Source organism: Balearica regulorum, chromosome 9 (assembly GCF_011004875.1).
Source record: "Balearica regulorum gibbericeps isolate bBalReg1 chromosome 9, bBalReg1.pri, whole genome shotgun sequence".
Classification (NCBI taxonomy): Eukaryota; Metazoa; Chordata; class Aves; order Gruiformes; family Gruidae; genus Balearica; species Balearica regulorum.
The window spans coordinates 5,957,450-5,984,518 of NC_046192.1; the positions used below are offsets into that span (position 1 = coordinate 5,957,450).

The window sequence follows — 27,069 nt, forward strand, 5'->3', positions numbered from 1 at the left end:
TAGGGCTTCCTTTCCAGAAATGCCAGTCCCTACACTGAGGAGAGATGGATGAGGAAAAGTTAAAGGAAATGGAAATAATGCAATTTCCACACAAGGCAGCTCTTTTTCAGTCCAAGCCATTCGACAGAAATGGGTCTTTCAGAAAGTCGTAGCATTGAGAATGCATAAACCCTGCAGATGAAGCAGCTCCTACCCCTTCGTGCAGGGCCGTCTGCGTGAAGGTATAGGAATGATTGTGCAAGGCACAAGTGTGCGGTGCAGCTGCTGTTGCTTTCCTGCACTGGCATCCCTTTGTGCCAGACTGTAGTGATGGTTGTTGACTTCCATCAGTCCAGATGGAACATGGTGATAGTCCAGTTAGCAGTGCTCAGGTAATACTCAGTATAATGAAAAGGCAAAGGAAGTAATGTTCATTATGTGTTTCATTACCAAACGCAAGGCAAAGGCTGAGAAGAAAATGTTTTTCTATGAAAAAAAAATAAATCTAGATACACCATTTATCAGAGTATTATGTTATATAGTGTAGATGAGTGCCATAACATGACTCTGATCTGATCACTACCGGTGTCAGGGAAAAGAATAGTGTGCAATAACTACACACTGCCACGGGAGTGGTAAGACAGAGCAAAGAAATATCCTATTTGACTGTAATATGACGTTATAACCCACAGGAGCCTGAGTGCTCAGGAGGCCTGCTAAGGAGCCACATGGTCTCCCTGCTCAGGTCCCAGGTTTGTATCCACGCTGCTGCTAACCATTAGTTCCTTTTACTGGATGATTGTGAAATTAACTGGTAGTTTCATTTGAAACCTTAGTTTTGTGCACACCTACCATTTCCTTTGGTAGTGTCACTGCCAAGAGCATGGCATCTTTACTAAACAAAAGCTTTTCTGTTTTCAGGGATTGACACAGCAGCATCGTATTTTTCCCTTTCTAGGGGGGTCCTCAAAAGATACAGTCTGTATACATCTCATGGAAACACCTGTAAGAATTGCATGCATCTTGGTGGATGGTAATTCTGTGGGCTGTGCTTCACAAGCTCAAACTATGCTGAGCAACCACAAACTCTCTTGACTGGCCAGATGACACAGGTGGGGTGTGCTGGTGAATCTTGTGGAGCATCACATATTGGTGCAGGAAGCTCTGTGTCTATTCTTACACAGTTTCGCTAAAACTGAGCTCACAGCTTGACTGGCTGCTCGTTCCTACAAATACCTATAGACTATGAGTACGCCCACGACCAGAATTGCGTTTGGCCACACACAAGCTGCTCTGTCCCTGCCTCGGAGGAGGGCTGGACTAGTTGTGAAACGCATGTCCTCACTGGCACTTGGCTGACACTGGCCATGTCAAACCGGCCTTTTTGACTCTGGACAACCAAATTGAACTATGGTAAATCAGATAATTTCAGCTCAGCTGTAGACTGCGGCATCTCCGAAGTTATGAAGGGGATGCCACCCTGCGTGCTTGGTGTCCTGTTAGTGAATTTCTTAATCAGATGCAGCTGAAGATATTCTGTACTTTAAAATATTACTCCCATGGGTCTGCTCACTCAACCATACTAGTACAAAACTGGCTGCTCACCAGACTGGCCAGTTCCTTTCCTCTCAACATACAACCCTGAGAAACCTTTGTAAGGTTTCTCAAACGCAGTCAGAAGCAAACCTATACTCATAGCTGGCCAGCTCCGAGAACAACTGCACTTTTTGTTCTGTTCTCGGCTGCCTTTAAAGGGCTCTACCTCATCTTGGGGAGGCTGAATGTGACTGTTCCCCATAAAATACAGCGGTTACCAGGTTTCCTGATTTCCAGTTTTGCTGTCTCCTGCACTTGCTCAAAAAAGTGGCTACATGAGAAAAACACAACCCCTATCCATCCAAAGTTCCCAACCATGCAACTAAGATAGCTCACCATAAGCCAGGCTTTGATTGCTTATGAAGATGAGGAAAAGAGTACTGAGCAACCCAAAGAGCACTACTGTGAAGCAAAAGGCCTCCAGATAAAGAAAAAACTGTTTGTATTCCAATCCAAGTACAAACAACAATTTCTAAGTCATCAATGAAAACTGAGCTTGTTCTTTAATTTACCTGTTCTTTAGGCAGAAAGAGCATCGAGGTACATCTTCAGGTAGGTGATAGCATCACAAGCTCCTTCTGTAGTTCTCCCTTCCAGGAGTGTGCTGCTGATCAGCTGGAGTTAGACAAAGTCCCCAGCATCTCCTCTCTTAAAAGAAGGCGGCCAATCCCTTTTATGGTAGCAAGCGGTGGTAGCCTGCTCAGAACAAGAAAACCTGTTAGCTTAACTCACTTTGGCCATCCAGTTTTTGAAACCTTTAAAAACACACAAAAATATCAGAAACCACAGTACAACCTAGAAGTCACAGCACAACATAGAAGATAACTTAGACTCGGCTCTGGGCTGATAAGCCTACTTCCCCATTGCATCCAGCACTCTGCACAAGGACAAAGACAGACAGTTTTTAACTCACCTCCTAATGCTCAACTGGACAATGTCTTTTCTGACTCTTTTTGCCCTGGATGATTGAGTCTTGTTATCTGAGACAATATTTTATAGTTATCTGGGAGAACAACAGTCACACACGCCTTCAGAGTAGCACAGAAACATAGTGGATCCCTCCTTTGAAATTTGATTAATTTGCACTGGAGCACCCTAATTCTAGATCTGAGACCCAACTTATTCCATTCTGGCCATTAAGTGCAGGCAAAAACATATTTTAGACATTTGTGAAAGCTGAACTGCAAAGCTGCTTTGATACGTTTTCCACTACAAAAGAACAGCAGAATTCATGATGCTGTAATGCAAATCAATGTGGTTTTGCACTACATGAACATGTTTCCTCTGAAACAGATTTTGATTCCATGAAAGTGGCAAGTGTTGCACGCCGTTGCCTGACTTAGCAAGAGCAGCACTTAGTGCACCTAGAGGAGAGAAGATGGAGAAAAAAACAAAACAAAACAAACAAAACAAAACAAAAAACCACAAAAAAACCCTACTCATCTTTGTCACAAGTGTTATAAATTTTTTGCTCATACACTTCCTTTTAGTTACTCAGAGTTTGGTATAGGTTCTTCCAGCCACTATTCATTTGCTAGCTGGAACACAATATTGGGAAAAGGATAAGATTGATAAGATTGTTGTCTCTAAGCAGGGCACATTTTAGTAGTTAATTAAAAAAAAAAAAATTAAACTGAAACAAAAAAGCCCTTCTCATTCCCGTTGAAAACCTCAAAGCCATTCCACCACCACTGGAATCCAGCATTTAGCAAGCAGCAGTGCTAGGTGATAAAGGAACTGGGAGCACAAAGGACTCACTGAAATAATTCCTGCTGAGCATATTCATGTATAGCACTTGGTGGGAGAAATTACAAAAGCAGTCACTAAAGACAAGGGGCAAACAAGCTCTAATTTCTCAGCCAATAATCTACCTGCAGGTGTGGGAGTGAGTCATTCATAGCTTGCCCTCATTAAACATGCTCTAGATAAAAGTTGTCCTGATTTAAACCAAAAAGGCCAACCTGCAAAAGAACGACTCATGTGCACACCAACAAATTACATGCTCACCTACAAGCAATAAACCCACACATATCACAGGCAAATTGCCAACTTAGCAAACATGCGGTTGATGTGTGGAGAAATGCTGGGCTTTTGTCTAGCTCTGCTGCACCAAGTGATACTAAGTGGGAAGTTCATAGAGCACAAGGAATGAACCCAGTGCTGGGAGTGAAGGCAGCACAAAGTATTCGTTTTTAAGCTGTCTGAAATATGCCTGTGGCAAGAGGATAAAGAAGGAACCCCATTTCAGCTGCAACATGACACAAAAAATTAATTCAACGGTCACACATAAATGTAGGGTATTTGTTTTCTGCTAATTCTTAGTTGCACTCTTAGACTTCTTTTCGTGACTCCAGATGCATTACGGTCCATTGCCAAGACTTGTAGCTAGCCCACAGCCCTGAGAAGACAGAAGTTGAAAAGCCCTTGAAACCTCCCAATTCCAAAATGTGTTTCCCAAATGATATGAATCATGTTGCCTTCATTTCCTCTGAGACGTGATTTTTGTTATGAGGTTTACCCAAGCTTTGTTTGCGTTCTGCTTTTTTTTTTTTTTTCAAATCTCATTTTTAGATGAGGCAGGTGGAAAAAAAAATCTGTGAAGAAATGGCAAGTTTTTTCTTCTTCAAGTCCTGTGGTACAGATGCTGGCGCTACTTTTTCTGCAGGAAGTGCTGAATTTCCCCACAAAGACAAAACTACTTCCAAAGTCAGGTGGCAACTTGAAAAATGTCACTTAGTTTTTATTTCTTCCGTGTTTAGTGCTGTGGCAAAGGGTTGCAGTGCGCAAGGTAAAAGAGCAGGCCACAAGTTAGAAGAGTGACTCTCAGCACTAGCAAGCGAGTTTCACGCCAAAACCAGAGGGGTTCCAGAGAGAGACTGCACTCATCTGTATGAGGTGTCCATACGACAGATGAGCCACTATTTAGAGTTTTACTCTTCTGCCAGTTTTGTTGCTTGGAGATAAAATTATTATGTATGAGAACGTCACATTGTCATCAAACAACAATTAACTTTTTTTTTCAGTAAATTATGTCACTTTATGTCACCGTGAACATTCATTTGATGCCAGTCCCAACCAAGCCACAGCTGGGCAGGATCCCAGGAGACCAGCAGCTTTGTGTCCTTTGCTATGTCCCACCCTTGTCTGCTGTCTCCTGAAGACAACAGTGGGTGAATGCCCCCATGTTCCCGCTGTTCACTCTTTGCGAGCATAATTACCTTTCCAAAAAGTGTACGTTGCATGACACCTCCCAGAGCAGAGGAAGAGCTCCAGACTCCATCAGGAAAGTCCTATTGATAGAAAAGCCTTGAAAGCTCATTTCAAGAAAAGTGTCCTCATTACTATATGACTCACATATAAGGCACTACTTTAGTGCTCTGTATACCTCACTCCTCTCACCAGTAAGCATTTGTTTGCTGACTTGCAGTTATGAATCAAACACCTGAACTGGCTAAAACTGGCACATGCCCTTTAAATAGTTTAACAGCTGCATGCGTGTAAGTAGCTGTGTCTCTCAGAAGCACCTGAGTACTGATCTACTGATCTCCAGTAAGCAAATTGAGCAGAAACTGGGGGAGGAAGCCCTATTTCTATGACAGCCTCTTCTACAACTTTCCGCTTCCCCATCTCCCCTCCAGCTGAAGAAATAATTGGAAATTTGAAGGTAGCCACTACAAGCCCATAAATCTTTCAGCTGCTTCACACCACATAAAGTCCACTCCAAAACCAACCCTAGCTTCAGAGAAAAACTATTCCCTGCCCTACATTGACTACTGACTGGAAACAGCTGAGGATTTAAGTCTTTACAGTCTTTCACCTTCACTTGTCTATGTAAAGAACCACCAAGTGTGTTCTGAAATAGAAAAAAAAGACAGAAGAAAAGAAGGATGTGGTTATACTATTTAGTAAGAGCATTGGTACGGTACGGTACATAACCAAATCCTCTCATGCTCTGTAGAACAACCTGAACTGAATGCTGCTGATCTGCTTGCTGGGGTTCAGGTAAAGTAACTCATAGTTTAACTAACTACTTTTTTTTTTTTTCAATAATCTAATAGCAGTGTTGATTGTAGAGCACTATTTTCAAGCTAGTTCGATGAGCATTTCTTACAAAGATCAGACAGTGAGATTAAACATGTAGTGCTGCTTAGAGCAAAAAGAAAGATTTCTGCTTTAGTGATAAGCATAAATATATTCTGTTGCAATCAAAATACTTAGAGAATAGAATGATAAGAAAATAGCCAACTACAGATGAAATATATGGCAGATGTGGGACTTACTGCTCTTCCTTGCACTAAGCCATCTTACTCTTCTCCTGTGCATCCACAAGAGAAAAATTTATATCTAACATGAATAATGTTCTGGAAAATAAACATAAACAAAGTCTGATTCATAGCAGTAACATTACTTAGTTTGTATTGAAAAGGAGAGTAATTATGGTAAATGCTATAAAAGTCCTTGGTGAAGCAATGACCTGAATTTTCTTCATTCCTCTTTTGTAGTATAGCTAGATTAAGAATGATTGGTTTGCTGTGTTCTGTCATCTGATTATAATTTCCTTATTATTAAAGCTACACCTACACTTACAGTAAGTTATAGATTTTACGATGAGGATGTTCCTGCCAACGAAGCTTTCATGGATTCTTAATCTGTCATCCCCAATCCGTGCTAACATACAGACTTTTATAAATCCCAACTAGAGCCAGATGAACACAGATCTGAGCTACGAAGAGGAAACCATTCGTGCATCCCGCTGTGCTGCAAAAAAACTAGCAAAACTAATACTGTAAAACCTTGCTGTTCCATTTCCTAGGTCAGTACTTGCTACTAGCTTAACCATAAGTTCCTGTTATCAGTAAAACCAATTAACACTTAACTAGTCCATAGGAAGTGGAAAATCCTCACTCAGTAGGAGAAATTGAGAATAAAAGGAGCAGTGATGACACAGGGTCTGGACCAGCTGAGAGACACGCCCTTGAGCAGTCTTATTTACAGGTTCTTATGTTATCTTCTGGCTTCTAGAAGTTGTGTGAAACAATCCTAGAGCTGCAGGCAATTCCTTCAGGAAACTTTTGGAGGACGGAAGAATTTTCTTCAGAAGCCTGGAAAAGTGCAAATGTGGTACCTGTCTCTTAAGAAGAAGGTGGAAAAGGAGGTATAGAGAAATCGTAGATCACTAAGCTTCAGTATTTGGAAAAATATTGGAATCAGCCACCAAAGAATCTGTTTGCAAGCACCCAGAAGTAAGCACCGCAGCGGTAAGTAACAATCTGCACAGATTCATCCAAGAATGACTGAAATAGAAGTAATTTGACTTTCTTCTGTGACACACTGACAGTACTGGGGGATGAGGTGTAGGAGGGGGAAACAGGCTTCTTCTCTAAAGAAATTCTCACAAGAAGACAAAGGAAGCATGATCTGTATGAAACTTCTATATGATTAGTGAGTACCCACTGAGATACTAATCAGCCTCTACCATACAGGAAAGATATATTTGGTACAGTTCAGTATCTTTCAGATTCAGCGTCCTCAGTATTTTTATTAATAATTTGGACAATGCAGTAAAGATGATGCTTATCCAACAACTGCAAGGTTATTTGTTAATTAAAATGAATCTTCAAATAATTTTGGGCAAATGTGTTACTCGGTGTGAACTGTTTGCAAACAATTCCCTTGGATTACTCAAGATGTGAAATTTAAATTTGAGAGGAGGCAAAATGATAAAAAAAAAAATCAAGTTTTTGAGAATCAGGCACTCCATTTGAGTACTTGAAATTACCAGTTTAAAGGCTGGATAACATTTTCTTGAAATTAACCATTTTCAGGAGTAATGTTATGCGTAATTTTGTACTAATAAATTCTAAAAAAAAGCATTCAGTGAAATAGAAACCGAGTAAAAGCAGGATCAAAACTCATACCTTTAAGAGACATCACAAGCCATTGTGTGTTTTATACATATGTCAGAAAAAGTGCTGGATTAACAGGTGTTGTTACACACCCTCCCAAATGTTTAATGTTCTGATTTTTCCCTCAGCTAAATGGATGCTCTTGGTCACAGGACACACACAGCACAACACTCCTCTGACTTGTCCTGCCTACGATAATCCCTCGCACATACGGCACCAATGCATCTCCACCTTTAGTGGAATTTTCTTCTCTCTCATGTCCCATAATCACATGATTTTCTAAGCAGCTGCCACACATTGCTGGCTCAGAGGGACTGACTCAATCTCAGATTGACTAACAAACCAAGGTTTTCTTTTCGTTCTCATGTCTGACAGATAAATCCACTGATAACAATCAGATTTCCTTTTGCTGTTTCCTAAATGTTCACAAAGCTGCGACAGTCCCGTTCATGCAGCTCAGTCCAGTTGTCTGGAAGTGGCAGTCAGATCTGGCCCCTGACCAACAGCGGCTCCCCACAGGTCACACTCACTCCCACAATGGGGGAAACACTGCCAAGGAGTAGTATCTGAATTTGTGCATCCCCCTAGTAACCTCCGTCCAGCCTGTTCATAGTCCTCATCAGCTTTATTGCAAAGATTTCCTCGCCTACTTAACAGTCCTTGTTCTAACCTTGGGTTTTCTAGTGCTGTTTAGTTATTTCTAGTGCACTTTGCTGCCATGCAAGTGCCTTCAATCTTCAGCCTTTCCCTTATCCGAAAAGGCAGACAATTCATCAAAGAAGATTATGGTCTGGCAAGATCTGTCAAAACCTTATTTAGTAGTTTTCCTTAAAACTCTGTACAAAGCTTTGACTCAACAGTTATAAAATTGCTTTAATCACATTTGACACTCTTTCCTTCAACACATAGGCTAGATTGATACCCTAATAACATACATGCTTCATAACAATTACTGGGTTGAACCTCCAGCTTTATGTGCCTCTTCTTTCCATAGTCTGAGCTGGAAATAAACTGGTTTCCCTGATACAAGCATGTTAAGCTCTGAGTGCGTTCTGTGTTCAGATATAGTTATTCCCATTATCACTCACTGATTCCTGTAACTCATCCCACTTCTGACCTCCAGCACGATAGCAGCATCTCTGTGAAAAGCAGAGGTATAAGATTTGGCAAAACCCAAGGCCATATCTGCAGTTAATATTTAGCAGATCTACTTGTTCTCCATTTCTCTCTGTCTCCCTTTTTAAATATTTTATTTTAGCCATGTAAACAAAAAATGTTTCACTACTTGTTTTTTGGTTTCTTTAGCAAAGTTCAGCTCCATTTGGTAGTGCTTATGAGCTACCTGTCACTTTTTGTCCTCCAAAGCAGAGATTTCCCTCTTGATCAAGTTCTTCTTAAAACCTCTTCACTAACTCCTAAAATTTCTTTTGAGCTACTTGGTTGGCTGAGCCAGACTGGAAACTTCAACTATAATTTCTTCTCCTTCATTAGGATTTTTTGTGATTTTTGATTTAAAGACATTATCAAAAAGCACTTTTAAGGCATAATTTGTTAAAGCATGTGTATAATTTTAAGAGCAGTGATAACACTTAGTCCACAGAAATTATACTTTTTTTAAAGAACTGTATTAAGGTGTCATGACTTTCCTAATCTTTGCCAGATTATCTAAGATAATTAGTTAAAATTTAAAGTACTTGAAAACCCAAGACTTAACCAATGCTGAAAGTTAAACACAAGCTAGAAAACGTGCTTACTCAGTTTGCACCTAGATAAAATATCAGTCATCTTAAGCTGACCTTCTAAAAAAACTGCATCGGATGCAAGCACTATATGAAATGAAAATATCCATATAAATGCGGGTGTAGTAAAAGCACATCGGCAAACGCTACTGATGCATAGGGAATCATGGATATGAGAGTAAAATGTCAGCTATCAGTTTGACCTGCCTTAATATGGAACAATAATTTCATAAATTTGTGTGTAGCAAAGGAACTCAACATAAATGTTATGGAAGTTTCAACAGATGTACAGGTTAGCCAGTACACTTGAGAGTTTTTGAAAACATGTTTGAATGGGTCAGTCTCTTCAATGTCTGAATGGGATTATCTTAAAGGATATGGTAGTCAATGGATGCTGACTGCCTGCCATTGAGAATCAAGCTCCTTTATAACAGATCAAGCCACTCAAACTGGAAATAGAAAACTCTGTGCTTGAAATGAGGATTCGCTTTCAGTAACAGCCAAAGACTGATCGACTGTATTGCTCAAAACCAAAAAAGCCCAGAGTTGTGTTTGAAAGTACTTTGTTCTGATATATCAGGGCATTAACTCTGACCCTTACACATTTCCAACCTGTTCTCTCTGTTGTTTTAAGGGAGAAATGACCAACAGCAGCAGGGAATGTGATTTTACAGACATCGACAGATTAGCAAAGACCCTGCAGATGGGGATCTCCATCCCCACCTTCATTCTCGGGCTGGTTCTCAACAGTCTGGCCCTCTCCGTGTTCTGCTGCATTTGGAAGAAACAGACCAAAACCTCAGTTTACATGATAAATCTCGCATTTGCCGATGTCTTGCTGCTTCTCTCGCTCCCGCTCAAGCTCTACTACTCTAACACAGAAGCATCTGGACTCCTGTGCTCATTCATAGAGTCTCTCTATTTCGTCAACACATACGGCAGTATCTTCATCATTGTCTGCATTACTGTCGACAGATATATCTGCATAAAGCACCCATTTAAAGGTCGAACTAATCAATCCCCCAAATGCGCTATCCTGATTTGCTTCTTCATCTGGGCAGTAACTTGGCTTTGCAGCAGCCCAATGTATGTGTTTCACAAGAAAGATGATTTTAGATGCTTTCACAACATGTCAGAACAGGCGTGGAGCGTCCCCCTCATTGTTTCTCTGGAAATTGTTGGATTTCTGATCCCACTCACAGTGATGGTTTTCTGCTCTGTCCAAAACATCTGGATTCTTCTGAAGCACAGAAGTCAAGCTGAAAAGAACTTAGAAGGCAGTGGCTCCTTACGAGTCATTATCATCAACCTCGTGGTGTTTTTGGTGTGCTTCACACCTGTCCACCTTGCGATCTGCCTACAGTGCCTTGTAAGGCAGCATGTGATTGTGGATTGCAGTCTGAAACAAACCATCAGCCTCTTCATTCAAGTGTCAATGATATTAGCCAACCTGAACTGCTGCCTGGATGCCATCTTTTATTACTTTGCTGCAAAAGAATTTCGTGAAAAAACACACCTGAAAAAGATTGTTGAACTATGTCCTCTCTTTAAGCCTTGTGCCACATGATGGGACAGCCTGCAGTGGAAGAACAGATCTTCCTCGACTCCCACTTGCCTCACAGGACATCGACAGCATTATCCCTGATGTAGCAGTAAGGTCACCTTGGTCACGGCAAGGAGAGTGCAGGAGGGAGAAGGACAATGTTTTTCTAGTGAATGCGAACATGTTCCATATTCTTCTTCCCTTTAAAGATAATAGAAGAAAAATGTTGGAAAAAAGAACAAGCATTAGCAAAGTGACCGAGTGACACCAAAAGAAGCATTACCCTTGACGCTATCTACTAAATGTGAAAGGCTTGCCAGAGGAAAATTACCCAGATCATGGAGTGCCAGTTAAAATCAACCTTTGTCGTTGCACCAGTTTTCCTTTGCCAACATATAACCAGAAAGTTGTTGCTAAGGGCCAAACATAGAAACAACTACTCAAAACCTTCTTTCTAACTTAGAAGGTATCTGAGAGTTAAAAGGCAGTATCAGGCCAAAAGTCTGACTCTGCTCTTTCCTTCTGTAAAGCTTAGAGAATGTCACTGTCAGAGCTCATTTGCTTTGAGCAGCTTGGCCAGACTGGGATAATAGTGAATCCTCCCTCCTGTAAGCATTATACACTGGTCAGAGCTGCTACACAGCACAGAAGCCCCTGCTCTTCCATGGAAGACGGGCAACCGAGTATACAACCCCAATGGAGTATCTTGGGTACCAGCAATTCCTTGAGCAACAAACATTTCTGATTATCTTTGCTGAGGAATCAGCATGGTTTTCTCCCACAGTTTTAAAACTGGTTTTGCACATGAAAACCAAAAATAACCCCTTCAAATATGGCATTTAGTGAAAGACTGTATGTGATTAACTGTACTTCTATCAAAGATATGATACATGTATGAAATTCTTCTGCCTCTCTCCTCATTCTTTCTTGGAATACATCACAGAAAAATAATGAGCATTTGTCTGATACACTCCTCGCTCCCAGCTGTAAGACTGGACCAGCTCTATCCACCTTATTCCTTAGAGAAGTCCTTCTAGCCTGTACTGGACATTTCACAAAACATCTCTGGACATGGCTCAATGTTTCTTGGTCAGCACTTCTGGTATGTCACCACCCTTATGCCATTTGCAAGTTTGGCTCTGAGTCTAAAATAAAAGTTTCTCTGTTGCAATTTAAGCCATCCATTTCTGGTACCGTTATGTTGGCATGGTTCGTGCTCTTAGCCAGAAACACTTTCACATCAAGAAAGCCATTTCTGTGCCTTTTAAAAACAGCTGTAAAAATGGTCTAAGATTGCTTGTAATCAAGTCCATTCTGGGGCAGATGTTGGCTTTATTCAAAACGTGAAAAGAAATTACCTTCTGTCTGGAGCAAATTAAAAAGAAAGGGGGGCAGTATTTTGAAAATACAATTTGCCATCAATTAATTTCCATAGAAATGATTGATTGTGCAAGTGGGCAGCTTCACATATCTAATACTGGACCTAATATTTTAAAACTTGGTAGTACTAACACTATGATCACAGCTGAGGCACGCAAAGAGCTCAGAGGCAAAGAAAGGTTTTTATCATTACCTTCACCATTATTTGCAGACGGGCAAGAGGAAGTGCTTTCCAAAACAGTAGGTTTTCAAAACATTACTTGCTACTGCCTCGATCATTCAGAAACTTGCAGCCTTTTCAATATGAGTTAACCTTTCTTTTTTGCACCTTTCACATTACTTTGCATATCAAATATACGTGTGAGAAAGAACACAGTCTGCTAAATAAACTGTATATATGAAGTGTATGATTTGAAAATACATTTTCATTCCCCAGTCTGACAGCATATGATTCTTATCTGCCTATTTAATCATAAATTGTTACCATTTTCTCCTTAAAAGAGCTCCAAGACTTAGTTGGAGATTTTCCTTCCCAGGAACTACTTCAGGTTTGTAACTGTGGCAACCAAGAACAACTGAATAAGCAGTAATACATAGAAAAAGTAAAAACAAGATCATCACACCCAGAAGTCAGGATAATTTAATATCTTTTCTGTGGAAATCCTCGCCATAAATTCTTGACAATCCCCAATAAATTCCCTACAATCTTTCCTCCAAAACGCTCTGAGCTCTTGCTTTTATGATTAGCCGACTGTCCTGGTTTTGGCCGGGACAGAGTTAGTTTTCTTCCTAGTAGCGGGTATAGTGCTGTGTTCTGGATTTAAGATGAGAATACTGTTTATAATACACGGATGTTTTGGTGTAAACATTGCCTAGCAACAACCAAGTCAAGGACTTTTCAGCTTCTCATACCGCCCTACCAGCGAGTAGGCTGGGAGTACACAAGAAGTTGGGAGGGGACACGGCCAGGACGGCTGACCCCAACTGACCAAAGAGATATTCCATATCATATGACGTCATGCTGAGTTTATAACTTCAGGAAAGCTGGTCAGGGGTTTAGACCATGGCTCGGGAACTGGCTGGGCATTGGTGGTCTGCAGGGAGTGGGCAATTGTGCTGTGCAGCACTTGTTTTACATGTTCTTTTATCATTATTATCATCTTTTATTACCTTTATTATTATATCATTATTATTATCATTATCATCTTTTATTACCCTTTCTGTCACATTAAACTGTCTTTATCTCAACTCATGAGTTTTACCTTTTTTTTCTTCAATTCTCCTCTCTACTCGGGGGGGGGGGGGGGTGGAGTGAGCAAACGGCTGTGCGGTTGTTTTAGCTGCCTGATGGGTAAAACCACGACACCAACTATCTGAAAATTTACATTACCATCAGTGCAATTTTTTGACTGTGCAAAAGCACAGCGCTTCAAGGTACAAAGTATAACACCAGCCTTTTCATTTAAAGCTTTTCATGCAGATGCAATGGGTGATGATAGGGCGCACACCCTCTGCAAGCCTGTCCACAACACTAAACCAGTTGTATGGCTAAGATGGCAAGGCCTCACTCCAGAGGTCCTATAAACCCCAGGATGAGGGAGAAGAAGCCTTTTGAAGGGCAAAAAAGGAGAAACTTAGAGTACTGTACCCATGGCACTACAACCCTGTGGGCCAGCACAGGCTGGGAAAGCAGGTCTGACGTAGATGTCCTCCCAAAAGGGCACCAGGCTTGATACAAGCCAGTGGTGCCCCCTCTGTGCAAATATGGTAAATTGATACCAGGATTCACTAAAAATGGGGTCAAGAAAGAATGAACGAACGAACCGAACCTGACGAGGCTTCACTGGAATAGGATGTTCAGCTCTAGGCCTCACAGTTCAAGAGAAATAGGGAGAAGCCAGAGAGGTTCAAGCAGATGGTTTGCAGGATGGTTGGGGATCTTGGGCACAGGTCTGCAAGGAAAGGCTGAGGGAGCTGAACTGGTTTCATCCAGCATGCTGGAAGGTAGTGATAGAGATGAAGGAGCCAACCACTGCCCAGTAGTTCCCAACAATATAACAAGGAGTAATGGCCCTTGGTTCAGGTTTAATATTGCAAAAACTGCTTCACTAGGAGGGCAATGCAGCACTGGAAGGAGTTACCCAGGAAAACTTTGTGATATCCTCTCACAGAGGTTTCCAAGACATAGCCAAAGTCATGGCTGATCTGACCTAGTGTTGGAGAAGGAAACTGGCTCCAGAGGTCCCTTTCTACTGCTCCATAATTCTCAGCAAATGCAAGTTTGTGTATTTTTTTCCTCCTCTGAGGCAAAAAGCCACCTCTTAGTGCTGCTGATGTTATAGCACTGGTTGTCAATAGCTCTATTGCAAGCACAGCGCAAGACTGAGGAAATACGCTAGCTGCCTAAAAATTACTAGGCAGCAGCAACTGCGAGCCATCACACAAGGCTATGATAATTAAAGACAGGACTAATGAAGCACTACCTTTGTCTTCAACTCATTTATCACTAAGTACTTGGAAAAGATAATTTTCTAACCTTCAAAAGAATAAGTGCACATATGCAGTAGGCAGAGAGGAAAAGTGTTTAGGGACTCTCGTACGTGTGGGTGGGGGAGAGCTAGGGAGATGGCATTCGCTCAGTGGTAGAGTTCCAGCACACTCAGGCAGGGAGAAACTTCCACTTACAGAAAGAAATTGATGTAATTTTTTTCAAAGAAGGAAAAAAAAAGTGAGTTTATGAAAAATTAGCTGTCATATTGGGGAGTAGTGGGACTCTCTACGTACGACTGTTCTGCAGACTCAGTCTGCTCATGTCATACATGACAGCAAACTTGGAGAACAGAATCTGAAAGTTAAATTGGACTACTTTCTTCCCATTTATTACCAACAGTGCCACTTCTTTGTTGGCCAAAAGTTATTTTATATATAACTCCATTTGTCTAAATTTTGCCTGTTATATATTTAAATGAGAGCACCCTGTCTAAGCATATTTGAAATTTCTGAAAAAAAGAGAAAGAAGGAAGAGAGCCCAGCTGTGTCTGTTTTACAGGGCTACTACAATAGTCAAATTTTTTATCACAAAAAGAGCAGATCTTTTGAGCAAGGTGTCACTTTCAATTCACTGCTTTTCAAGATGAACTTAAATTTAAATAATACACTTAAATTCTGTCCTTGACCTGCAGCTAAGATTACAGTTCTTTCTAAATCAGAATTTTACATACAGGCTCCTCTACAAAATTTACTGTTAACTCTAGAGAATCTCCAGCTGGTTGTATTCTTATAGCAGGACAAAAGCAACGATAAACCTCACACAGCTGGAGAAGGTGCACAAGAATTTTGTTGAAGAATAAAGCTGAAAAGTATTTTATATTTTATAACCAACAACAAAAGCCTTCCTGAGTCAATACACAAGTTCACAATTTCTATGTTCAGACTGCACAACAGAAGAGGTTTCTTCTGTCTTGATGTTATTCTTAATACAAAGAAAAATGGTAGGAACCTGAACACGAACACCTCACACACCCAGATCTCCTCCCAGGGTCATAGTTGTACTGTAAAGTCAAAGAAGCATTGTCCTAGTGCGGAAAAAATTAAATAAATCAAGTGCTAACCAAAACTACCCAAAATAATCCCTTTAAAAATTACATTTTCAGTTTTGCTGTCTTCTGTGAATTGAGCAAAAACTGATGCAATCAACCGCAGTCCTTAAAGAGCAGCTGTATTTAATCTTAATTTTCCTGGACAAGGCTCTTTCAGGACAGCCAGGTGAGAATATTCACAAAAAGTGGTTTTGTTTTTATCCAGTCAAGTCAGCTGGGCCAAACCCCAGAGGTCTTCACAACACAGGAGAGGGGTGGCTACTCTCAAGGGCATTTTTATCACTGGCAGATTACTCCATCAACATCCTACAATTAGTGTTTGTTCAATAGTGAATGTGATCCCCTAGCTGTATTTTGTAGACGCACGCAGCAATTGAAAGATCATAAAGTGTAAAAGTAGTTTGGACAAAAGGAAGGAAAAAAATGCAAAAAACGAAAAAAAAACCCCTTACCAAAAAGACACATTAAAACCACACAGGGTTTTGTTCCCCAAACTCTTTTCCTGTCCCTTTGCCTGGTGGGTTGTATCACCTTCTATTTCGCAGGCCTGCTTGAGCACTGAACTTCAGATCAGTTCCACCCCACTAATTTCTAATGCTAGAAAAGTACTGTCAGAATAACGGTGGACTTTTTGAAAAGTAATATTGCCCCAAAGTCCCTTTGAAATAACATATCTAAATGATTTTTAACAAAAAAAAAAAAAAAAAAAGGAATACAAATGGTTTAGTAGAGGATCTAATATGGAATTTATTTTTATAGCCTTCATAAAATTGCTTGTACGATACTACATGATTTACAAGCTGGAGAGCACCTGAGGAAGGATCCAAGCCTAGATCAAAGCACTGATGGTCTGCTGCCTTCTACAAGGAGCTGTGGTGAGCATAGGTGGATACGCACCCTGTAGAGGCAGTCCAACATAATTTCATTATGATTAAATACATTAGTTAAAAACCATAAACCAGACAGTTTTTCCATGTGAAAATGATCAGCCACCATTTCTTCTTTGTGAGTTTTACTCACAAAGCTTAATAAATGCCACTCTAGCAGTTTATCATATCAAGTAATTTCAAGTGTTCAGAAATCTGCAAAGTGAGAAGAACAGCCACCTCACTGCCTAAGGCAGCCTCCAGATCACAAAATGAAGTTGAAACAAGTTTGAAGACTGAAACTGATCTTCAGAGATATAGTCCTAACCCTCACATCTTTGCGTGCTGCTCTAAGCAATATTTTACTCAAAGGTTATTCTCCAACACCACGACTTAACCTGTCCAAAATGCACGCAAATGAACAAAAGATAAAACCAATGCTGCTCAAAGGTACAGACTTCTGTCTCATCAAAATGAGAGGTGTTTTTGCAGGTGTTTTCCCTCTCATGTTCAGAACATTTTCCACTTTAGACTAATTCATTCCCACGAATCTTGGGTGTGCTCTCCACCCTTCCACCCGAAGGCAAGGAGAGAAGCTGTGGAGAAGCAGTGTCCTTTGAGGAACTGGCAAGTCTAACAGGTGAAAACCCACCGGCCCTGCATACAGACCTCCTGAGATGACTCTGGCAGCTGCCATGAGAACCTGCAGGGATCTGCTCAGCATCGTAGTGGCAAATGGCAGTAGCTTGGACAACTGCTTTATGGAGCCAGGAGGACGATGAGACCTTGGCTACCACACACCAAAAGGCACTAAATTTCTCCCAAGGGGAACTGTCTTGACAAAGAGGGGCAGAAATGTGCTTGCTCTGAGCAAATTGAAAAGAAATCTGCCCCTCTCTGTTATTTACACAACAGTACAAATGGGAAAGCTGGCTTGGTTAGATTTCAAATTAGGATGCTTGCTAAGCATATAGAGAAACAGAGACAACCTACACACACACTCTTTGCTCTGGCTGCTCTCCCAGCACTGACAAAATACGGATCGTGGAGAGAACTGCTCAAAGGCTCAGACACTAAAAGGGGTAGCAGCTTCTTCTCTTACTCTTGAAGCCCACTGTGTCTGTATGGGGGAAGGAAGAGCCAGGGGAAGAGGAGGAGAGGATGCTGCAGCATGTGGTGGTAATTGCAGAGGGTCAGCTGAGCCTGCTGCCATGGGAAGGATCTGCCTGGGCAGCCCAAGGTGGCTTCAGTCCAAAGGTGCAAATCTGCTCCTAGAATAAAAACCACAGGAGGCACTGAAAACCCCTTCAACCCCTCTTCCTGCCCAAGGCAAGATATTGTCTATCTCCCCAGAGGTGTCCCCAAGCTGCTGTGTGTGCATGCCCACCCAGCACTCTCAAGCCATGTCCTTTGCCACTGCCTCTCACATCGCGGCTCCCACCCGGCTCTCGCACAGGAGACAGACCCTGCTTCTTGGGCAGGGCTCGGCGCTGGGCACACCGTGCAGTGCCCGTCTTGCTACTCAGCAGAGGTGACCACTGTCACGGGGATGGATGCTGAGATGGGTCTGCATAGGCTAGGGCTTCCTTCAGCTTCAGTGACTGCTTTTGAAAACAGCTAAAACTATTTCTCCTGTAAGGTGTGTGGGAAAGAGAAGCAAACAAAAACCACCTACTTTTTTTAAGTTAGGAAACATGAGTCCATGGAGAATATTAGGTGAGGGATCCTGTGCTGCTTCTAAACATATAATTGAAATGAGTTTCTGTTGGCAAGAGAGCTATTTGCATTGGAATATCACTCCTAGAAACTGCTTGCCACAAAATATCACTGTGTGATGCGCTTTTGCAGTTCTGTAACCTCAGTGTTAGCTGGAAAACTGGAAAGACATATCAAGTTCCTGCAGGCAATCTTCTGTTTATCTTTTTAATGTCAGGCCAATACACAGACTAAAACAAGCGTTAGCACTGAAGCACACCTTGCCAGACTAAGAATAGTCATATTTATATAATGTCTTTCATCTGAGGAAGTCAGAATGACTTAAGAAGAGAGACATGATCCTCCGCTGTGCAGACTGCTCCCCATCTAGTGCTGGAAACATGGGAAGCAAAAAGGGTGAACCAGACAGGCGGTAGCCAAGCAGCCGGTGTAGCTCAGGTTCTGCGAGGCGATTCTGTGTCCCTGGGGTGGCACAATTCATTGCCTTTGGCCCTGTCTGAAATTTTACTCTAATTTATTTCACTTTAAAATTTCTAGAAAATAAAAGAAATGTTGACAGCACTCACTGCAGCATACTGCATGACAGAGGGATCAGCAGAGCCAAACTCATGCTGGAACCACGGATTTTCAGTTTGCTTATTTTTAAAATTGCTGCCATTTCTGCCTCGTCAACTGGTCATAGGGATGGCACTGCTCTCCCCAGCACCCGCTGCTCTGAGGTGAGGACTCATGCTCCCAGGAGTGAACTCAGCCACCGCCGGACTGCACACACTCAAGTTGAACAGACCTGCAGTAAATCTGCTCTGGGGCACCAGGATGTCATCTACATTGTCTGATCTATACCATCTGACACACTTCACTGCAGAAAACCCCTCACCCAGTATCTGGCACCTCCTCCACACCATGCCCAGTTGCTTTTATGCACACTGCCTGTACTGAAGGTCACACTGCTTACTCATTTCAACCACGAGAGACAGCTTCGTGGGGAGGCAAGGGCACGCTTGCAGACCTCGTGGCAAGTCTCAAAGCTTGCCCAAGATGCAGGTGTTTCGAAGCAACCACGTCTTGCCATTTATCTTCTCCTCACCCCAGCTCACCACTTCTGCAACTCCTCTATTAGCCAGCGCTTTGGGCCCCAGCCCTGGACCCACACACAGCGGCCAGCTTCCCGCGGGGCAAGGGGCATCCTACAGGCATGAGAGATCCTATGTTGGCTGACGGACGCTGCCACCACGCAGCCTGCTCTGTGGCACCCTGCTCATGCCCAGAAGTGCTGCCAAGGGCAGGCTGCTGCTTGTGTGCCATTACGTTTGTGGGAGGTGTGAAAAATCAGTGGTTTTCCCCTCCGCTTACTGAAGTACAACAGCTTCAAGGACAGACAGATTTCCATGTTAAAAGAAAAAGGTGAAAACTGCTTTTTTGTTCAGTTTTAAGGCCCTAGTCTACTGCTTCTTTTTTCCTATTTCCTGAGACCTGACAAACTACACTTGTAAGAAAGAGACATTATTCCACAATTAATCTTCATTCCAACCAAGACTGCATTTACCTAGTTCAGTGCACGGGTAAAGTCCTGTTGCAGTTCTGGAAACTGCAAAAAACAGCATTGATGCATACGATTGCCACATCAAGATCACAGACCAAAACCACTGTTCTCCTTTTTAAAAATGCAGTTTAAAGTAAGCACATGGAACATTTCAGTTAAAGCTAACAGAGAGAGCAGAGAAAGGCCATAGGTTGTCCGGTCGTATGAGATATAGATTTAAAATATATATTAACTTTTGTACAATGTGCTGAAATGAAACTAAGGTTTAATTTTGGCCTACCACAGCAGTGCCAGGGCTCAGTGGTTTTTTTTCCAGTGTCCCAGAGGTCCTCACAGCAGCTCTAATTCTTAGCAGCATTTTACCACACTGTAAATATGCCACACTGTCCCCTGAGTGAAGCAACTGCTCCCACCTCAAGCAAAGCACCCTACTACAGTGTCAAATAAAGAAACTATTGAGGGTCCCTTAACAGTCACTGAAGAGCTCCTGGCATCTCCAGTGAGCAATTCAACTTTTTAATATCTGGATTGCCCTTAACAAGGACAGAAGGCTGTTAGGACATCTCGGCTCTCAGATCACCTATCTGTGTACTCCACATCTGTTAGATACTTGCATGTCTGTATCCTGCAGATGAAACCATACAGCTGCTTATTAAGCATCTCTGCCACCCCAATCAACTCATTACTGAAAAAGATGCAGCCAATAATTATGCCAGAAGCTATCTGAGCTCTGGAAAGGAGACCACACATGACTGCCCTTGTAGGTTAAGAAGAGTTCAAGCAGTCATTAGTATCTGTTCTAAATCTACTAATTGCTTAGTGTTACTGGAAAAAATGAAGATTCCGGTGTTTTTCTGAAACCTTTGATCTGTTTATTTACTGAGTAAACATAACTATGATTTGTCTCCCCTTTGCTCAAGTTTACGTTGGCTGGGGAATTTTCCTCAGTATTTCCTAGAATCATATTAATGCATGTGGAAGATGTCATTTCTTTTAAGAGATCCTAATACCTCGGCTTTGAACCTTTTACAGAACTCTGCCTTTTCTCTGCTCCTACACCAAGTCTTTTCCAAAGGCAAGTAATTCCAATCCAGTGAAAGCAAGACTCACTCCCAGTTCCTACAGCAGTTGAAAGAAAAAAAAAAAAGCACTGCACTGAATTCTTGCAAATCTCTGTACCTCTTTTTCCACTGCACTGTATCTTCTTATGCATGCCCAGTATATTGCAGTTACAGTAAAATCAGAGAACTCTGCATATCTCCAGCTCTCTCTTCCTAACTTAGTGAGATCATACTGCAAAGCAGGGCCCTGTGACACAGTTGCCTTGAAACTATAGGAGATCACTTGACTGGTTGAAATACCAAAATCTGCACTGTGGCAAATGTGCGTTTTAATTATTATTTTTCTTTACATAACACCAAGCACTAAGCTCAATAAAGACAGTCAAATTACTACAGAAAGTACCAGCTTCAAAACCTGTGTCTCTTTAGGCTTTTGTAGTAGAAGCGCAAAGACACCATGAGAATTAAATCTTTTTCTTAAAAGTAGACAGCATGACTTGTTTTGAGTCACAAACTTCTCGAAATGAATCTAAACCACATTTGCCCGATTTACATAGCAAAACCTTCTGTTCTTTCTCCTGGTTTGACTTCCAGTGCTGGAAATTCAGCTTGGGGAATTCAGTTGGATCATTTCTTATTTATACATCCCTGTCAAACAAATTCTGTGCTGGCTAAACTTTGTAAAAGTCTATTTCACTGCTGTTTTCTGGCAATACACAAACATAAGGAGGGACCAAAGCCGATGCTACAGCCAGAGCCTCGCCAGCAAGGATGCTGGCGGCATGTGAGAACAAGCACACGCTCCCTTTCCACAGTCGTGCTGGAAAGCAAACGCCTGCTCTCTCACACTGTTATTCATTTAGAGCACAACCTAATGCCTCAAGTGTCATCACTTGCAGATCTCACTCTAACTCAGTGGGAATTGCCCCTGTGTTGGCTCAATACTGCAGACAGGAGAACAAGAAAAGCAAAAAAGTCCTACTGTCAAATCTGGTACCTCCTAACTGCACCAAGTACCAGGTCTACTATGTAAAAATGATGTTCAGGTTGATCTTTAGGTCAGAATATACTATCACCACCTCTGACTCCAGTAAACCAACCAGTGAGAATTCTCCCCTGTGAGAAGCTGACAAGATTTAACATATTTTTTTTTTGACAGAGAACATACATCATGCTTTGTCTCCCATTGTGTAGTAGGTGGGAAACAGCAAGGAGACATTTCCTCACTTTTCAGCCATTAGCTGCATCTTCCCTCCAGCCTTCTGTGCTTGAAACACCCTTGGTCATGCAGCCACAGTTTGGTTTCTTTGTCTCTTGCTTTTAAACTGCTGTCTTGACTTTCTTCTGCATTCTTCCTACAATTCAACCCCTGTACAAATTGAGACGTGCGACCAGATAAATCTTTCATCCTGTTTGCACCCAGTCCACCCACCGATGGAAACCTTTTTCAATGCCAACACGAAAGGTTTTTTAAAATTAACCAGAGCTCAGCGTGGCCGATAACCATTACCAACCTCTGTCAATGCCAGAGTTAGCATCCGCACCAGGGGCTCACCATCATTAGCCTAGTCTTCAGGTCTCTGTTTTTTCAGTCACTACAGAAGGGAACAGTCAGCTGTTACCTCAGTTCATTTGACTGGAAGGTAGAGAGCACAACCACAAGCTTCAGCGAGATCTGTAAATGCCCAAAGATTGGAGATACATTAGCAGGAGGCACCTGAACTTCAAAATAATTTCAGACTATTGTAATTTCTAAAGCCTTTTAAAAATAGTTGATTTTTTAAATGTTTTTTTTTAAAAAAAGTGGGTGTCTACAGGGTTGGGCTTTTTGCGTTTTCTTACTGTAACTAGAACTCAGGAACCAGAAGCGTAGCCCAAAGATGTACAGGCATCACCTACCAAGATCAAAGGTGTCACAGCTTTTTAACTGACATGAAGTCACAGCCAAATTTTAGGCATCATCATTAAATGGGCAGGTTGTTTCCTTTCTGGTAGGCTGTCAGGAGCATCAGGTGGCCATACCCTCCCCATAAGGTGCATCCTGCTGTGTCCGTGCCAGCTGAGCAGAGCGGGCAGCCATGGGGAGCCAGGCACAGCATGTGCCTCAGGACCCTGGCAGGTCTGCAGGGATACAGCCAGGCCAGGGCTGGGCTGTGCCCATCAGCCAGGGCAGCACCAGCAAAGCAGGAGGCTCGGGGCAAGCGTTCCCCAACTCTGCCTCATGTTGCTTCTCCACAGCAGCCTGATTTTGGGTTACAGCTCATCTCATACACTTGCTGCCAAGCCCCATTTGAAGAATAGATTTGGAGAAGAGGCAGAGGTTGCAGAGCCCCTTGGTGCACACAGGGGTACAACAGTGATGCTTACAGCTGAGCTGTGGTGCTTTTAAACATGCCTGCTAGTGCATCACATAACGGTAATATCATCGGTGACTCACCTCTGTGGCCAGAAACCTCTCTAAAAGCAGGCTGTCATGAATCACTAGGTATTAAATTTTTTTCAAATGATTAAAGATGTCAACTCCACTCTTTTTCTATGATATGCTTGCATACTTCTTTAACACAGACACAGTCTGGAGAGCAGCACTGAAGTTGGAGCATGTTGAAAGCTGATCTCTAAAGGACAGAACACGTAACACACATTCACTGCATTGACAAGACCTGGCACACGGCTTCAAACCAATTCCTTTGCAAAAGGCAGTAAGTCAAAACATACATATATTATAAAACAATATAAATAAACCACTGTCTGTTCCCCATCGCCACAGACAGCCGAGCTACCAATACACACTTGCAGAGTGATCCCAGGAGCACTTCCTGTCTCTCAGCAAGTGCAGAGTTTCCTATGGGACAAATGCTGGGCTAGCTATGCTCTTCAATGAAAATTTCTTTCATTTTTTAAGTGGCTGTACCATTTAGAGTACCAAATACATCACAATCCTCCTCCAGGTCCTATGGTAATACCAATTAGTCCAAATTTTAACATTCTGGGCAACATGTTTCTGTCTCTGAGCATGGCCTTGGCTGAAATGCAAACCCTCTTCCATTCCTGAGCCTGGCACCTAAAATTTGACTCTTTAACCTTACGTTTCAGTCTCAAAACTGGTTTGTGGCTCGGTTGCTTAAATTCAATAAGGTTCTTACCAAACTTTCCCACTTTGCTTGTCCTCTAACCTCCACCTAAGGGAGGAAGTTATCCCCTGGGCCAAGGAAAAGGACAGTCATCTCTCCAGCACCTGTGGCAGTCACCCCAAGCACCCATCCCCCTCCTCCTGCTCCACAGATATCTTCTGCTTTCTTCTACCTTGTGTTGCCCATTCAGGGAGTCGCCTTTCCACAACGCTCTTTCCCAAGGCTTGATGCTTGCTAGAAAGCCACGGCTGGGACTCTTCAGAGAATCTGCCCCAGATTTCCCACAGCAGTGAGAAAACGCTGCTTTTTCCTGTACATTAAAAAGGCGTGGGATTGAGTCACTTTTCTTCTCACTTCTGTGAGGTGGGAGACCTGAAGATCTTGTGTACGCCTGGGGGTGGAGAACATGGCGCTAAGTAAAAAGTGAAGAACTGCAAGTAATGAAATGACTCGTGTGCAACACGAAAACACCACAAACATGAAAACCCTGCCTGGGTTTCCTTCTTGCTGGGAGGTTCGCTGTACAGCATCCAGACCCTTCTCAATCACTTACCCAAGTTTGTCTTCAGCAGCATGATGCAGCCTAGGTGTTTCCTGTACCTTGGTATAAGAGACAGACCTATCTGAAATGAAATGAAACACCTCTAAGTAATGAAAACATCTTAAAACACAGCCCTTTAACACAGGCAGAGATTTCTGAAAAGGAGATCGTCCATCTCTGAGCACGGCCCGCCAGGAGGAAGGCACAAGGTGGCAATATTTAAGCTCCTGCAGAGGCAGCGCTTGGGGCCTGCCTGGTTTTCCTGCCCTTCTGTTGGGCAGCAATTGGCCCTTGGACCCCCTGCAAGCTGGAGCGGGGCTAAAGGCAAGCTGTGCTTCCTCCATGCCCGTGCACAGCAATGAACGACTTGGCTGTGAAAAAAAACAAACCCTCATCTGAATGCAAAATAAAACCCAGCACTCACATTTACTCTGTGGTTCCAGTATGTGCGAGAAGAAGTGTCATGGTGTAACTAGCATCAAGTCAACAAATACAAATGGCTTTACAACGGCATCACGTACCTCTTTTTTTTTTTTTCCTAGCCTGTTGCTTATGTGTTGTTAGGACCAGGCTGTAAATCTGTCCTGCTGAGTAGCAGCTCACTTAACCAGGGGTCATTTGGACATTGGTGCGGAAGGTGCTCTTGAGCAGAACAGCAGGAAGCCACAATTAAATAGTGCATCCATTTGTTTGTGGGGGAATTACAATTAAATTAGCATGCGTGGGTTGTCCTCCAAACATGTACCATCTCCTCAATCCAGAATCAGAAGCAAGAGTTCCCCCTACACAGAAACGGTCAGTATTTCTTAGTTTGATAAAGGAAGTCAGGTTAAAAGAAGAAGAAAGAAGGTACAATAAATAGTTACTTTAGGATCATTACTTTTTTTTCCTACTCAGGAGGAACAAATTTTAAACCACTAGTTGTAGTTCCAGGAAGAGATTGTGCTGAAATGTGGCAGGCTATGTATATGCTATTAAACTGCAGTTTTAGAAACCTGGACTCATCTTGATCTTGAATTTGATCTAACTTTTCACAAGTTTGAGATACAGATGGAATGGAAGATAGAATATCCTGGAACAATTTACGCAGAACCACGTGTCAACACTGCAAAGCATGAACCAAGCCTCAATGCTGCAAAACCTGAACTATGGTAGGAATATTTAAAAGAAAATAAATCTGGTAGTTAAAGAAAAAGATATGCTAACACTTTCTCCCCCTCCACCTTAATTCATATCACAAGCCTGACTGGTTAATCAGCATCAATGCTATAGCCCTAGTTAGTTTTGCTTCAGTGGTTGTGGTTATTTAGAAAGAAATGCTCAAGACCAGAGAAATTTTATGCTAAAATGTTTAAATACTTGACTTTAGAACTGCTTACCAGGAAAACAACAGGAAAAGGATGTGGCCTGATAAATGCGTGTAACAACTTCATCAGTGTTGTATTTATTCATATGAATTTAATTTCACTAAGAATTAATAAGTGTGAGAAGTCTGAAGTGTACGCATATCATGGTACAAAATTAGCAGTTAAATAAGCTCCATTTTCAGGCAGGAAGACAGACATTTTTAAACTCACAGCAAGTGCTATCCGCTAAAAGCCCTTTAAACCTTTCGCTGAAGGCACAGAGACAAAAAAAAAAAAAAAAGAAAAAGAGAAAAGGCATAGAGCACTGCAGCCTCAGCCCCCACATACCAACCCTCTGAAGAAAGCCAGAGGTGGCCAGTGGAAAGAGGAGGAAGTGGGGTTGTAGCATGAAGGAGAGGGCAGGAGCCGGGGCTCTCCCCTTGGTTGGTTGAAACCCAGGTTGTGGTGCCATGTGGGCCCCTTGCTACAGGGACTACGTATCTACCTATGCATACCTACTATAGCATATAGTTACATATAAATGCAAAGGCTATCTTAGGGCACAGTTAGCATGAACCTCTCCCTGCCCTAGTTCTGCAGGACAGGAACACCCTGCACACACCTGCAGTGAGGACAGATGGAAAAATGTAAAGAAAGCACAGAAGGGCTAAAAAACCCCTCACAATTTCAGCTGAATCCCTGTAAAAAGTAAAAATGCCATCAAACCCCTTTCCTCCGTCTTTCCCCTCGCACCCTGTCTCTCTCCACGAGTGCGTGCAGACAGATGGCAAGCAAAGGCTCCATCACTTCTGTCTGTGTTGGCCACCTGTAGCTCTAAGGATTCTGTCTTGGAGAGAAAAAAGACTAAAAAATTACCCTAAATTTGGCCTTACTGAACAATTAGGGGTGCAAGAAAGCATAATGGAGATATCAGCATAATTAATAACACAAAAAGCCTTTACTTGCAAACGTGACCAAAACCCACCACTTCCACAACGTAAAAACGCGCACACGCACACACAAAAGCAAAAAAAAAAAACAAAACCCACACACCAAAAGAACCAACCCACATTCTATTAAATTGCATTTCTTCCTGTCTCAATGCCAAGAACTTAGTGGGATT

General features: G+C 42.2%; 1 protein-coding gene and 1 long non-coding RNA gene across 3 annotated transcripts in view; one reads left to right on the forward strand and one right to left on the reverse strand.

The window, feature by feature from the left end:
• The window catches only part of LOC142602900 (uncharacterized), a 45,136-nt gene that overhangs the window by 11,944 nt on the left and 6,123 nt on the right, over positions 1 to 27,069 (reverse strand). Inside the window, exons 4-10 of the long non-coding RNA XR_012836726.1 lie at positions 24,613 to 24,682; positions 24,232 to 24,450; positions 23,366 to 23,543; positions 22,443 to 22,603; positions 10,737 to 10,964; positions 2,088 to 2,271; positions 194 to 377 (exon numbers count right to left, since the gene is read on the reverse strand). This is a non-coding gene — a long non-coding RNA (uncharacterized LOC142602900). The remainder of the gene's footprint in view (positions 1 to 193; positions 378 to 2,087; positions 2,272 to 10,736; positions 10,965 to 22,442; positions 22,604 to 23,365; positions 23,544 to 24,231; positions 24,451 to 24,612; positions 24,683 to 27,069) is intronic.
• GPR55 (G protein-coupled receptor 55) lies at positions 4,765 to 10,827 on the forward strand. 2 transcript variants are annotated; one of them, XM_075760929.1, is made up of 3 exons: positions 4,765 to 5,577; positions 6,598 to 6,833; positions 9,855 to 10,827. In XM_075760929.1, the coding sequence occupies exon 3, from the start codon at positions 9,861 to 9,863 to the stop codon at positions 10,785 to 10,787; it is 927 nt and encodes a 308-aa protein (XP_075617044.1). In that variant the 5' UTR covers positions 4,765 to 5,577; positions 6,598 to 6,833; positions 9,855 to 9,860; the 3' UTR covers positions 10,788 to 10,827. The 2 variants fall into 2 exon arrangements, with proteins under 2 accessions (XP_075617044.1, XP_010311927.1); XM_010313625.2 differs by lacking the exon at positions 4,765 to 5,577 and having other exon boundaries at positions 6,511 to 6,833.

Excerpts from the sequence above, each read along its gene's own strand:
- GPR55 (XM_075760929.1), top strand. The coding sequence starts at position 9,861 with ATGACCAACAGCAGCAGGGAATGTGATTTTACAGACATCGACAGATTA.